Source organism: Eutrema salsugineum, unplaced genomic scaffold, assembly GCF_000478725.1.
Source record: "Eutrema salsugineum unplaced genomic scaffold, Eutsalg1_0 scaffold_5, whole genome shotgun sequence".
Classification (NCBI taxonomy): Eukaryota; Viridiplantae; Streptophyta; class Magnoliopsida; order Brassicales; family Brassicaceae; genus Eutrema; species Eutrema salsugineum.
The window spans coordinates 9,795,197-9,809,656 of record NW_006256612.1 but is presented as its reverse complement, the minus strand read 5'-3'; the positions used below and the strand labels follow the sequence as shown (position 1 = coordinate 9,809,656).

At 37.7% G+C, this 14,460-nt stretch overlaps 3 protein-coding genes across 3 annotated transcripts; 2 read left to right on the top strand and 1 right to left on the bottom strand.

The window, feature by feature from the left end:
- Positions 1 to 1,306: 1,306 nt before the first annotated feature.
- LOC18993233 (amyrin synthase LUP2) lies at positions 1,307 to 6,686 on the top strand. The gene is given in 19 exon segments (XM_006416737.2): positions 1,307 to 1,448; positions 1,773 to 1,985; positions 3,170 to 3,329; positions 3,332 to 3,354; positions 3,455 to 3,544; positions 3,630 to 3,827; positions 3,915 to 3,999; positions 4,092 to 4,258; positions 4,349 to 4,540; positions 4,615 to 4,728; positions 4,810 to 4,929; positions 5,021 to 5,143; positions 5,243 to 5,341; positions 5,416 to 5,472; positions 5,566 to 5,756; positions 5,844 to 6,021; positions 6,100 to 6,180; positions 6,262 to 6,345; positions 6,453 to 6,686. Coding segments are annotated over 18 exon segments (2,286 nt in total). The 5' UTR covers positions 1,307 to 1,448; positions 1,773 to 1,778; the 3' UTR covers positions 6,570 to 6,686.
- Positions 6,687 to 6,782: 96 nt separating this feature from the next.
- LOC18993232 (serine/arginine-rich splicing factor SR45) lies at positions 6,783 to 10,139 on the bottom strand. Its single transcript, XM_006416736.2, has 12 exons — positions 9,829 to 10,139; positions 9,533 to 9,607; positions 9,169 to 9,257; positions 8,861 to 8,907; positions 8,696 to 8,776; positions 8,442 to 8,601; positions 8,130 to 8,352; positions 7,993 to 8,058; positions 7,732 to 7,845; positions 7,372 to 7,438; positions 7,237 to 7,274; positions 6,783 to 7,070 (listed from the first exon to the last, which is right to left on the bottom strand). The coding sequence occupies exons 1-12, from the start codon at positions 10,026 to 10,028 to the stop codon at positions 7,001 to 7,003; spliced, it is 1,230 nt and encodes a 409-aa protein (XP_006416799.1). The 5' UTR covers positions 10,029 to 10,139; the 3' UTR covers positions 6,783 to 7,000.
- A 460-nt stretch (positions 10,140 to 10,599) lies between these two features.
- LOC18993231 (protein PAT1 homolog) lies at positions 10,600 to 14,408 on the top strand. The gene is made up of 5 exons (XM_006416735.2): positions 10,600 to 10,880; positions 11,313 to 11,455; positions 11,570 to 11,626; positions 11,742 to 11,805; positions 12,168 to 14,408. The coding sequence occupies exons 1-5, from the start codon at positions 10,847 to 10,849 to the stop codon at positions 14,234 to 14,236; spliced, it is 2,367 nt and encodes a 788-aa protein (XP_006416798.1). The 5' UTR covers positions 10,600 to 10,846; the 3' UTR covers positions 14,237 to 14,408.
- The last annotated feature ends 52 nt before the right edge of the window (positions 14,409 to 14,460 follow it).

Genomic DNA, 14,460 nt, shown 5'->3' with positions numbered 1-14,460 from the left:
ATAATAAATTTTGGTGGTCCCAAGTCAGGCCAATGTAAAATTCTATCAAATTCGATAAGATAATAAGATAATAACTTTTTTTGAAATCCATGTGTAAATATATGGTCCCAACAAAAATATAAATTAATAATTGTATAAATTTATGTAAATATATATACTCCATCCGTTTCATAAAGAGTGTCATTCTGACATTTTTCACACATATTAAGAAAATTATTAAAAGTACAATTTTATCCCTTATTAATACATTAAATAACTTGTTTTTATCTAATAAATACATTAAATTAATATGGTTAAAACTAGAATATTGTTTAAAATTTTGCATTGAAAATATAAAACGACACTCTTTGTGAAACAAAAATAAAACCTTAAAACGACACTCTTTGTGAAACGGAGGGAGTACTAAAATATGATTAATGTATTTATTTTTACTTAAAGTTGAAATTTCATTGGTGTTCATCTTTTTACTTATTATATCTCTGCATTTTATTGTTGTTTTTCGGTATACATTCAAATTTTTGAAAAAAAAAATTCCATGTGATAATTGATTTTCTTACATGTAAATGTTTACAAATTTATTGTAGTATTGTCTTCAATTTCATCTTTTTGATAATGCCTATGGTTTCTTATAAAACTATTTTGTTATTATAGTTATGTTTATTAATTATAATTTTTAATAAGATATTCGCTTAAATTCTTAAATAAAACATTATTCAAAAATTTGTTTAGAAAATTATAGGCGAAAACCAAATTATCTCTATAAAATAATAATTATTAATTTATAGATAAATTAATATCACGATAAATTAATAAAATTTCATGGTCCCAACATTATTAATTTATAGAGGTTTTACTGTAAATGTTTTTTAACAACGCACCAGCACGGATCAATACAATTATTAGTAATAGATTTTTTTTTTTTTTTTTAGTAACAATGGTTCAATACAATATTAGTTAGTTAGAGAAATTTGCATCCAATATATTATTAACACACTTTACAATTATAACTCGTCCAATCATATGGGACCCATGTTTTCAAAAATAATAGGAAACCCAGATGTCAGAAATTGTCTCACTCGATCTGTGAAAGAAAATCCTCAGTGGTGTATAAAGATTGTAGATTTTGTTTCCTATATACTATATTTGTTTCGAATAAGATTGTTAATGAGTGGGACAATTCCTAAAATTAGTAAAATCGTGGGGGTTAATATTAAAATCTTAAGAAATAAATTGTGTTTGTTGGGGTTGCCTGCACTCATTTAAGCACGAGACAGTGCTCGTATCTAGCTACGAGCTCGAGCGAACGAGAACATACACACAAATAAAAATAACTATCGGAATCAATTCCGGTGACTTGTATATATAAACATAAAATGCCTTGAGATATCATTTACTTCATTCTAAAGCTATTCCAAGTCTTCATCGAAGAACGATATCTACGTGCAAATGTAATAATCTCTCTCACATCTTCCCTCGAGTATCTAGTATCATGCATATATATCTTATATAGTAGGATGATGAAATCAGACTATATAATGTAGAAAGTTACGTAAATAAACTGTGCGTTCATTCTTTTAATAATATGGTTAGAGTATCATAAACCATCTTATTTTGCAAAAGTATGATCCACTGATACAATATTTAATTCGTGTAAAAAGTTAGGAGCATTGTCTTGGACTCTTGGTATTTTATTTAGCCATAAAGTTCATGTGATGTAATATGTTTTTGTTGTTGGTTTTTTTTTTGACAAATGTTTTTATTGTTGTTTTAAGTGGAAAATGTGGAAGTTGAAGATAGGAGAAGGAAATGGAGAAGATGATCCGTATTTGATGAGCACTAACAACTTCGCCGGTCGGCAAATATGGGAGTTTGATCCAAATGCCGGCACGTCAGAGGAACGAGTCGCCGTCGAGGAGACTCGCCGGAGTTTTTACGAGAATCGCCATCGGGTTAGAGCTTCCAGCGATCTTTTATGGCGCATGCAAGTACGTCTTCCTTATCATTATTATTTTGTTCAACACAAGTTTGTTTTCCTTATCTTTAGAAATTAATTTTAAAAATAGATTTTTGGTTTTTGATTCGACTTTTAGATGGAAGTTTATATATTTAAGTTTAAGATTAATTTTTTTTTTTTGGGTTTGTTTTGAATAGTTAGATAGAAGTTTAAGTTTAAGTTTTATTTATGGGAAGAATTTTAAGATCATACAGGTTAATCTGATTTCAATATACAATTTTGGACAAAACGTTAGTTGATCAATGTACCAAATATTGTAAGAACAACGAAATTGGTCATTACTATGTTATTACAAACTACTAGGTAATATATGGGATCTTAGAACAATTATAGATGATTATTTAAAGTGTATTAAATTTTAAAATTGATTAAATTTGAGAGACTGGTTTAACAATCTAAAAAATTATATAATTCGAAAATTAACCTATGGTTTTAAAATGTCGTAAACTAACCTATTTTATTAACTATTAAGTTGGAAAACAATGACACTTTTTAATTTTTTTTTTTTGTTTGTGTTGAGAATTTATAATTGCAAACAAACACATTTTGAAATAGATTGGAGAAACCGTTGACCACTGCTAGTTCGTCCCCTAATCTAGCACCGACAGTATTGTTCTCATCGTGATTTCAAATTGCTGTAAAATAAAATAAAATTTTGAATTTTAGTCTAGTCTGAAAAAAGACATCGTAAACAATTTATAATAGTGGTATACCACAAGTTGAGGTAATGACAAGCTTCTCCATCAACAAACATTCCACCAATTGCATACAGAGAGCGATCTTAAGCACTTGTTAGAATTAGTAGTGACTCATATGCTTGCCATGTTCGCGCTGTGTTTCACCATCATTTTGATTAGCAATGTGTGTTTCACCATATACAAAGATGTACATAAGTTCAAAGTATTGAATAAAACCAGATACTATACATGAAAAAGTATGAAATGTAACTAAAAACAAACTTAGAAGAGCACACATGTTATTTTGTTGTTGTTCTTACAAGTGATAGTTATACTTGCAAGTAACTCTGACAATAAAACGATAATTTGAAATTATGTATTTTTGTTGTCTGTAATTACTATTTAGAACCGCATTAACTCAGATTTTGATTAAAATGACAACGTTGCTGATAATTAATTACACATAATGCCATTTTAGTTTCTCAAGGAGAAGAAATTCGAGCAAGTAATCCCGCCGGTAAAGGTCGACGACGCCGAGAATATCACCAACGAAGCAGCGACCAATGCATTGCGGCGATCCGTTCACTATTTCTCGGCGTTGCAGAGTAGCGACGGCCACTGGCCGGCTGATATCACAGGCCACTCTTCTACATTCCTCAGATGGTAATAAAGTTTTGTTTTTTTTACCTCAATACGATCGATCCTTACTGGGAAAAGAGAAAGTTGAAGCCTTTTTTTTCTTTCTTTTATAATATATTTGCAGGTGATAAGTTTCTATATCACAGGACATCTGGAAAAGATATTGAGTCAAGAGCATCGCAAAGAGATTCTTAGATATATCTATTGTCACCAGGTACAAACAATGTTGCATCGTAAAATTTCCAAAGGAAGATGAAAGAGTGATTTGATGATAATCACTGTGGCTTCTCTCTCATCAGAATGAAGATGGAGGGTGGGGATTTCACATACAAGGCAAGAGCGGTATGTTTTGCACCGCACTGAATTACGTATGTTTGCGTATTCTTGGAGAAGGTCCAGATGGAGGCCCAAGTAAGGCGTGCAAGCAAGCCCGGCAATGGATTCTTGCTCGTGGTGGTGTCACATACATTCCTTCTTGGGGAAAATTTTTCCTTTCGGTAATCTGAAACTGAAAAAGAGATTTCCAAAACGGCTCTAGTTAGTTTAATACATAGCCATCATTGATTGTTTTGTTCTGTGTATAGATACTCGGAATCTATGATTGGAGTGGAAACAATCCTATGCCTCCAGAGATCTGGCTCCTACCTTCTTTTCTTCCAATGCATCTTGGTTTGTTTATTTCTTTACTTACTCTCTGGCTTAAACTTCGAAAGCTTGTGATATGATGTTTTCAAGTAAGGAAAACAAGAATAATTTTACAGGGAAAACTACAAACTTTTGTCGACTTGTTTACTTGGTCATGTCTTACTTTTATGGGAAGAGATTTGTCGCTCCAATAACTCCTCTTATTCTGCAACTGCGGGGAGAACTCTACTTACAGGCTTATGAAAAAATCGATTGGAATACAGCAAGACGTCTATGCGCAAAGGTTTTTTTCTGTTCTTTTCTTTTTGTTTCTTTCTCTGCAGATTTCTCTTTAATTTTGTAGGTAAACATTCTTTACGTTGTTCGAGTGTAGGAAGACATGTATTATCCCCATCCTTCTATTCAAGATTTGGTATGGGATGGTCTTCACAATTTCATGGAGCCTGTCCTTACACGTTGGCCATTGAACAAGCTTGTGAGAGAAAAAGCTCTTCGGGTAGTGATGGAATACGTGCATTATGAAGATGAAAATAGCCGGTATATCAACATTGGATGCACTGAGAAGGTGAAGCACTGAGTAATCCTTTAAAAAAGATATGACAAGATTATGAATGTATGTGTAACTGAATTATTCGTCAGGCCATGTGCATGCTTGCTTGCTGGAATGAAGATCCAAACGGAGAATATTTCAAGAAGCATCTCGCTAGAATTCCTGATTACTTTTGGATTGCTGAAGATGGGATGAAAGTGCAGGTACTGATGGTGTTTTAAAAGTTAATATCTTACGTATACAAATATCACAAGATTCCTTGAGTACCAAAAACTTTTATGCAGAGTTTTGGAAGTCAACTATGGGACACAGCACTGGCGATTCAAGCTTTACTTGCTAGTAATCTCACCAACGAAATCGCCAATGTACTCAAGAAAGGACATGATTTCATTAAGAAATCTCAGGTACTTGTACCCTCTTAAAAATCTGCATTATATAGTGCTCTATAGAGTTAGTTGAATGTGTTTAATTTCCTAAATAAAACAACTATGAAAGATTAGAGAAAACCCTTCGGGGGATTACAAGAAGATGCACCGCCACATTTCGAAAGGAGGATGGACTTTTTCTGATCGAGATCAGGGATGGCAAGTTTCAGATTGTTCAGCCGAAGCATTTAAAGTAAGTAATCATTCAGTCATCAAAACAAAACCACTTAGCTGCTGTTTTTTTAATAAGAAATGTTTGCCTCGATTAACACACATCTTCTTGGTTTCATAGTGTTGTCTTCTGCTCTCCATGATGCCACCTGACGTTGTTGGCCCAAAAATGGATCCTGAGCAACTATATGACTCAGTGAACCTCTTGCTATCTTATCAGGTGAGACTAAAATCCAATAAGAGAAGTGTGTTTTTATTAAAGAACTTCAAATATAATCCACTGTTTTGTTGTAGAGTGAAAATGGAGGTATGACGGCATGGGAGCCTGCCCGTGGATATGAATGGTTAGAAGTAAGAAGTCAATGTTCTACTTTATTTCCAAAGAATTTGTAAAAGTTTTTATCATTGGACTCACCCAATTCCTTTCTTCACTCGAAATTCTAGTTGTTCAACCCAACTGAGATACTTGCTGATATTGTAATCGAGCGTGAGTACGTTGAATGTACTTCATCGGTTATCCAAGCATTGTTCCTGTTCAAGAAACTATACCCAGATCACAGGACTAGAGAGATTGATAGGACCATTGAAAAAGCGGTACAATTCATAGAAAGCAAACAAGAGGCAGATGGTTCATGGTACGGTCCCTAAGAAGAGTGTATATCTTTAAGGAAAAGTTTCCAGATGAGTAAAGAAGTGTTTTTCTTTTCAAAAACTTTTGGCAGGTATGGAAGTTGGGGAGTTTGCTACACATATGCAACATGGTTTGCTCTTGAAGGTTTAGCAGTAGCTGGTAAAACATATGACAACTGTTTAGCTGTGCGTGAAGGTGTTGGTTTCCTTCTCAAGAAACAGAACAACGATGGAGGTTGGGGAGAAAGCTACCTTTCCTGCTCTGAAAAGGTAATGTGGCTGTAATCAATTCAACGCTTTAATTTCCTAATCTCCAAACTCTTCTTGAATCTACTTCTCGATATGCAGAGATACATAGCATTAGATGGAGAAAGATCAAACCTGGTGCAAACCGCTTGGGCATTGATGGGTTTGATTCAAGCGGGACAGGTTTGTCAAACAGTTTCCCTAATATATATACTGTATGTTGAAAAGTTGCGGAGTGAAAACTGTTTTAGTATGTGTTAACAGGCTGATAGAGATCCAGTGCCTCTTCACCGTGCTGCAAAACTAATCATCAATTCGCAGTTAGAGAACGGAGACTATCCTCAACAGGTGTACTCTTTTATCTCTCAAAACACCCAAGACATATTGGATCCGAGTTATGATGATGTATATTTAGATTATTAAAAGCATATTCGTTGTTGCTTGCTTGTGTGCAGGAAATGACAGGAGTGTTCATGAGGAACTGTTTTCTAAACTATGTTACCTACAGAAACATCTACCCCATATGGGCTCTTGCTGAGTACCGTCAAGTTGTTCGCTTTGCTACTCGTTGAAAATTCCTTTATCATATACGATATTCTTCTTATTGAGTTTGAGTGGTGTGTATAAGAGAGTTTCCTTGGTACTTGATATTATAATGAAAATTTTAGCCTCGATGATAAGAGTCTTCTTTCTAGCCCTTGTGTATTATTAGTGAAGCCTTGATGTTATCTTCAACAAGTCCTGTAACTTGTTGAAGACTATGTTTGTAGTCGCAGAGTCTGTAGTCATAACAACATAAGACTATTAATAACCAAATAATGGGAGATCCACAAAGCATTCAACACTAGGAAAACTACAGAAGCCACAACTCTCATTTGGTCACGGATAAAAACAATTTGATGTTCTAAGAAAAGAGGCAGACACAGATAATCTGGGGACATAAAAGATGGAGAAGAGAACTGAAAGGAAACATGTTTTCTTCTTAATTTCTGTTCTTATTATCTTATGTTTTGCGAGGCGGCGGTGAGCTGCTGCTGCTGCTATTACTGCTGCTTCTTTTTCCTCTCAGTGGCCTACACATTACACAACAACATCAACAATCCATTTTTCTTAACCTTTATCGTACATCTTTTATCAGGAATCCGAGTTAAACACAACAGTGGAGCTTTTTACTAATGCATGCTACAGACTAAGGTGAATCCAGTTTAACATGAGGAAAAAGAAAAAGAAATTTCTTACCTCCTAGGACTGCGGCTCCTTGATATCTTCCTAGGAATCTGCAAGTTTAAAACACAGAAGGGTAGAAAGTCAAACACATAACTCAACATTGTTTTAATAGCCAAAAAAAAAAGGGATCAGCGACAAAGCCCTTACCCTTCTGGGACTTGGGGAACTAGAGTACGAAGATGACCTCCCACGTCTCCCAGCTGGACCTCGTCCCCTGCTTACAATCAAAGACAGAAATTACACCCATAAATGACTCCACATAGATAGGTAACTTAGTAGTCCTATTTCGCATTACAGTTTATAGGAACTGAAATGTCAGACCTCTACTCCAGGATAAAATAAAAGCTAGAGAGCTTGTGCAAATACTCATAAATTAAACAAGACTTAAGAGATGTCATGAACTTCTATCATTATATGGACTATCTTAGCTATGCAACTGCAACGAAATCAAATCCAATAAATATTAACAATAAACCTAGCAAAATTTTTAATGAGTTAAGAACATACCTGCGGGGTGAGATGGACCTTGAACGAGAGCGACCAGGTCTACGGATTGGCGATCGGCTACGCCTGCGAATTGGAGATCTTCTCAGAGGACTACGCACTCTCCTTGGAGGTGACCTGAAACAAAGCCAATTTATAATATCTAAGAAACTGACTCATTTTTTCTAGCTCTAATGTACTGAGTACCATTGCCTACAAAGTAGTAATTCCTATCCTCCAATAACTATTAACTAGGGGAATAATTTGTGGACCGCATAGACTTACCTTCGCCTTAGAGGAGGAGGAGACCGTCTTCGAACAGGACTACCACGGATTCTTCTAGGGGATCCCCTGTTGACATATCAAAGGTGAGCGATTTGATTCTGAAAACAACACACAAAACAGAATGTGCCACAACTAACCTTGGGGGAGATCTATATCGTCTTGGAGGGGGAGGAGAAGATGGAGAACGTCCTCTCGATGGCGATGCTGGCCTGCGCCTAGGTGGTGTATCACCACGGCGGCGGTTAGGAGAGCCCGGCCTTCGGCGAGGGGGAGAATCAGGTAATCTCCTGGGTGATGCGCCTCTCCTAGGTAGAGGTGATCGCCTTCTTGGAGAAAGTACTGTTTTCCGTTGCGGAGAAGCTAAGCACATAGTGATGATAATCATTGACACAATATAAAGCACAGACAAAAAATATAACAAATAACCAAAATATAAAACATAGACATACTCTCTCTAGGACGCCTGGGCCCATCTTTCTCGATGTCGGCATTATCAGATTTTGAAGCATCTCTTTTCGGTGCACTTGAGACGGGTTTAGGGGGTGGAGATACTTTCCGACGAGGTGGTAGTGTGAACTTTGCTTTAACAACATTTCCATCAATTTGGCCCTGCGTTAAGTAAACAAAAATAGCATGCATAAATCTTCTTAGCCAAAACATAAAGTAATAACATAGTGCATTTCATATTTGGAAAAAGACATACGCCATCCATAAACAGCTGCGCTTTCTCAGCATCAGCTCTTGCCTTGAACTCAACATAAGCAAATCCTTTTGGAAGATTAACCTGTTAATATGCAAAGGTATTATGAGCAGTTTTCTTAACAAGTAATGCCAGAAAACAACAGAATACAGCGAAATAGCAACTTACAGCTCGGTCTATCGCAAGTTCAACGTGTATCACTTCACCAAAGTTGCCTATAAAAACGACAAAACAGGCCATTACAAACACACAGTGTGAGGACTTAACATTTTACCAAGCAATCATTACAAACACACAGTGTGAGGACTTTAACATTTTACCAAGCAAATTGGTCAACAGAAACAAAATACAATAATCGACCTAAATACCAGTGATCACATTTGAGGCCTAAGGCACTGCCGCACTGGTGTACTCAGTTATCATGCAATAAAATCAGAACAAGAAGAAAAATTATGAAAGAGCAATCAACAACATACCAAATATTTCTTTCAAATGGCCTTCATTCACATTCCTGCTAAGAGAATCAATATGAAGAACAAGAGATTCTTGAATAGGTGAAGCTTTCCTGAAACCAAAAATCGATTGTCAAGTCAGCAAAAGGGAGGATCGGATGAAAGCATAGACACTGGGACTTTCAAGCAGAGATACCAACGCGAGGAAAATACATGTCATTTAAAACGGTACCACCATTCTCTAGGTGTAATTGAATTTTTCGAATCAAGACTCAAACTTCAGCTCACACACACATACACATATATATATTTATAGGGAGAGAGATGTTCATGTCTGATATTAACATTACAAACTCGAGTATCAGTAAGAGTTAGGAGTGTCATTTACGTAGAAGGTGAGGAGGCTCCTTTAAATTGAGGTGGAGGAGGAGGAGAGCGACCTCGCCTAGCTGGTCCAGTAGGACTGCAGAAGGTAGATCAGAACATTCACGTCACGATACGATATGCAACAACATCAAATTGTTACAGTTTCTAAATTCTAACTAAAGAAATCAGTGACAATTTTGTTCCCACCAAGAACCAAAGCAAGAGGAATAAAAGCCAGATTCGGACTCAACCCACTCCCTAACGGAGCCAAATCACCGAAATCAAATCGAATTGGAGAAGTTGGAAAGAAACACTAACCTTTTTCCACGAGGTGGAGGACTGCGACTCCCTGAACTGACGCTCCTCGAAGGAGAAGAAGATGAAGAGATCGATCTAGAACGGGACCGGGAGCGCGAAAGAGACCTTGACGGGCTCGAAACCGAGCGAGATCTGGAGCTAGACCGAGATGACGATCCAGAAAAGGTAGGGGAGCGACGGCCACGACTTGGTTTCGCCATGGGCGATAATCGAGCAAAATCGCGACGCACAATCGAAACCCTGCTTCTTCAAAAACCCTAGCGGATAAAAGAATACAAGAGACTGTGAATTTGTTTTTTTTTTCCCGGACTGCGGATTTTTAACCATAAAAAAATCCGCGAGATTATACGTGGCGGGTTTTTCCTTTTCCAAAAAGCTTTTTACGATAAGAGAGAGAGACCATTAATAACCTTTGATGACGTTCTTCTATATAAAACTTTTATTTAGTTTTTTGTCGTGAATTTTAACAAGCAATCAAACTCAACTACTCATTAGAGAAGATGTTCTAATCGATTTAACAATGGATGGTACGCACCATCTAAATTGTTCTTAGTTTTATTTAAACTAATAATTAGATACCACTTCCTAGATTTTATTTAAAAATTGTGGTTGGTTTTATGTTACTTTATAAAAAAATATATAATTAAGAAAATCCTTTTCAATACATAAAAGCTGGCAACCGCCCAACCCCACACCACCTCCTCATTTTTCTAAAAAGAAAACTGTTTTATTTTTAATTTTTTTTCTCAAAGGGAAACAATTTATCATCATTGCCTCAATCACAAAAATTCTCAATCTCGCTATCTTCTCGTATAGGGCTCTTCTTCCTCGTCCCTGCAAGCCAAATCTGTTTCGGTTTTCCTTTCCTCCTCCAGAACTCGATCGTGAACCGATTTTCACGGTCCTAATACATTCGAAAGTTGAATTCTTGACTAATCAGCTTGTTAAATTTTGGGTAAAGTTAAAGATTGTGAACGGTCTTGGCAGTGAGGGTAGTAGTAAACAAGCTTCCGCATCCATGGATCTTAAGCAGATTGGAGATAATTCTACTGGTTTGATTCTGTTTTCTCGAGTTGGTTCTGTTGATTTAAGTGTGCTCGTTTGAATTCGACAAAAAAAAAGTGTGCTCTATTGAATTAGATTTGTATTTGTTATCTCAATCTAGTTTGATCTTGTTCTTCTATGGTTTAGAAGTATAGTTGAGTCCTCATTTCTATGGTTGGCAGTAATTTGTTATCGTAACACTTACCTAGTCTTCTCCGCGAAAGCCTAGGTTTTGAATTGTTGTTAGTCCAGCGATGACTTTATTGATTGCAGCACTGAATTCAATTGGTAATCAGATTTACCTGTTCCTCACATTCACTACATAATCTATGAACAACTCTCTATGACAGTCTTAATGGAGTAAAGTATCACATTTTAGACTTATACACTAAGTACTGTCAAAACTTTGGACTGGGTAATTGACGATTTCGTTGGTGCAGGTAATTCTGTCTTTGATGCATCTCAGTATGCATTTTTTGGGAACGATGTTGTTGAGGAGGTTGAGCTGGGTGGATTGGAAGATGAAGATGATGAATTACCGGTGGCTGCGATAGAAGAAGATTTTGCCTTTGATAAGGAAGAGGTTATTATTCCCAACCCCATCTTTACGTAGTTGAGAGCTCACGGGAGGTTTGTCGTGTTCTATATCTTGGATACATCTTCTGGTTTGACTTAAGATTCTCCCCAATATTTGCAGGCTGAAGTTTCTAGACCTTTTTCTGAAGTTGATGACCTTGCTAGCACATTTTCAAAAGTGAGCCAGCTTTATTATGCCTGGTCAATGGTCTTACTCTTGTTATTTCCTTGTGCTCGATCCACGACTGGTTCATTGAAGCTTATAAACTGCTAATTTTATATTTGCTGTTCAGTTGAATAGGGATCATGATGGATATAGGAACACGGTACCAATATCTGATAATGGATCAAGACAGAGTGAGTTCTTATGTGCTCTGGATTTTCTCAAAACTTTTTACACAAGAACGATAATTAATCTCGTTAGGTACATTGATTCTGCTTGCCGCATACTGTCTGACTGTCTGTAGTCCTGGTGTCAGAGTCTCTCTATGGTGAAATTAGAAGATTTCTATTTTACCAAATTATTGTATGCGTATGACCTTATAGTTGTGTATTTACCTTGAGATTTATGGTGCAATAGTTTTTTTAGCCTATTCTCCGTATTCGTGTTGTGGCTGTTTGGACATCATTTACGCACTTCTGTGTCTTGCACTAAGGCTTTAGTAATGACAGTTGACTGATTTGGTATTTTACCCTTTTTAATTCATCTTTCTTCTCAGATTATTTTGTTGATGAGCGGAACCATGGGGAGGAGTTGCCAAATTGGTATGGGCAGCAGATACTGGGCTCCGATGCCATCCAAGATGACAAAAGGTGGCCATCACAGCCTTTTTCTACTCCAAATCTTGTTGAGCAAAGAAACCTGCACAGAGCAATATCATATCCTGAACCACAGCCTCAGCAGCGCCCACACCAGCATCAGCAACAATTTTCCAGCGAACCGATTCTTGTGCCAAACTCATCTTATGTTTCTGGCCCTCCTTCAGGCGGCAGATCGCCAGATCAGCATTTAGGACAACCAAGTACACAATATCACCCTGGTGGGCCTCATTTGGGATCGCCAAATCTCTCCCCTTTTCCAAGTTCTCATCCTCAGTTGGCTGGGATGCATCATGGATCACCGCAGCGCACTGGAAACATGCCTCAGTTTCAACCTTCTCTTTCTTTGAAAAATCACCCATCTGCTCAATGGATGAATCGTCAAAATGTGTATCCTGGGGATACTTCTGGGATCATGAACAACATGTTGCCACAACAGCAGTTACCTCATCAAAACGGTTTGATGCCTCAGCAGCAGAGAATGCCTCAGATGCAGGTTCCTCATAACAGGTTACTACATCCGATGCAGCCTCACGGGCATTTGCCAGGCATGCAGCCTCAGTTATTTAATTCCCTCCTCTCTCGATCTGGGTCCTCAGGCAGTTATGATGCAATGCTTGGGTTTGGTGATCTGAGGGAAGCAATACCAGGATCAGGTCAGGGGAACAGACAAAACATGCGGTTTCATCAACAGGGTTTTGATGGTGGGTTTCAAAGGAGAGATAATGCATGGCCTCCTTTCCGTTCGAAATATATGACAGGTGATGAAATAGAAAACATCCTAAGAATGCAGCTTGCAGCTACACATAGCAATGATCCTTATGTAGATGATTACTACCACCAGGCCCGTCTTGCTAAGAAATCTGCTGGTGCAAAACTGAAGCATCATTTCTGTCCGAATCATTTGAGAGACCTTCCATCTCGTGCACGTACTAACAACGAGCCCCATGCATTTCTTCAGGTTGATGCTCTTGGTAGAGTTCCTTTCTCTTCGATCCGCAGGCCTCGTCCTCTGCTTGAAATGGAACCTCCAAATTCAGCTAAATCTGGTAATCATGAGCATAAAGAGACAGACAAGCCCCTTGAACAAGAACCAATGCTTGCAGCTAGGGTGATTATTGAAGAAGGTCTCTACCTCTTCCTCGAAGTAGATGATATTGACCGGTTTTTAGAGTTCAATCAACTCCAAGATGGTGGAAACCAGTTGAGGCAAAAGCGGCAAGCTCTGTTGGATGGATTTGTAGTGTCACTGCAGCTTGTTGACCCACTCGGTAAGAACGGGAAAAACAGTGGACTCGGTTCTCAGGATGATCTCGTATTTCTAAGCATTATCTCCCTTCGAAAGGGTCGGAAGCTACTTACAAGGTACCTACAGCTTCTTTTCCCGGGCAGCGATCTAATGCGAATAGTTTCCATGGCCATTTTCAGACACTTAAGGTCCTTGTTCGGAGTGAGATCATTAGATAGCGAAACCATGGAAGCCACGATCAAACTTGCAAAAGTTGTCGCTTTATGCATTCACACCATGGAACTTGGCCCCGTAAGTGCGTGTCTAGCAGCAGTTTGTTGTTCTTCTGAGCAGCCACCGCTTCGTCCTTTGGGTAGTCCCGTTGGAGACGAAGCTACCATCATACTAAAATCTGCACTTGATAGAGCTACCGAACTTCTCCGTGCAAATAATTACAACAATGCAGGCATGAATCTGTGGCGTGCTTCCTTTGATGAGTTCTTCAAATTACTGATGAAGCACTGCATAAGCAAGTACGATAATATAATGCAGAACTTGAATTCGCAATTGTCACCGCACTTTGGCACAGAGATATCTGAAGCTGCAGCACAAGCCATTGTCAGGGAAATGCCTATTGAGCTTCTACGCGCAAGTTTCCCGCACATCAGCGATGAGCAGAAGAGAATACTTATGGAATTCTTGAAGCTCGGTAGCCAGAAAACTGATTCAGTCATAACTTGATGATAGTCGATAAAAACCAAAACTTCCGCTTGGAGCAGAACAAGTTAGCTACTGAGAGGAGTATCAAACTTTTTCTTCCGCTGATGGTTCTTTTTCGAAATCTCTTCTTCTTTCTTTTTTTGGACGACATGTATGATATGAAAGAAGCAGAAGCTGGCGTGTACAGAGAAAAGCTTGTTTTACCTATAAGATAGAAAATGAAAATGACATTACTATCTGTGTTC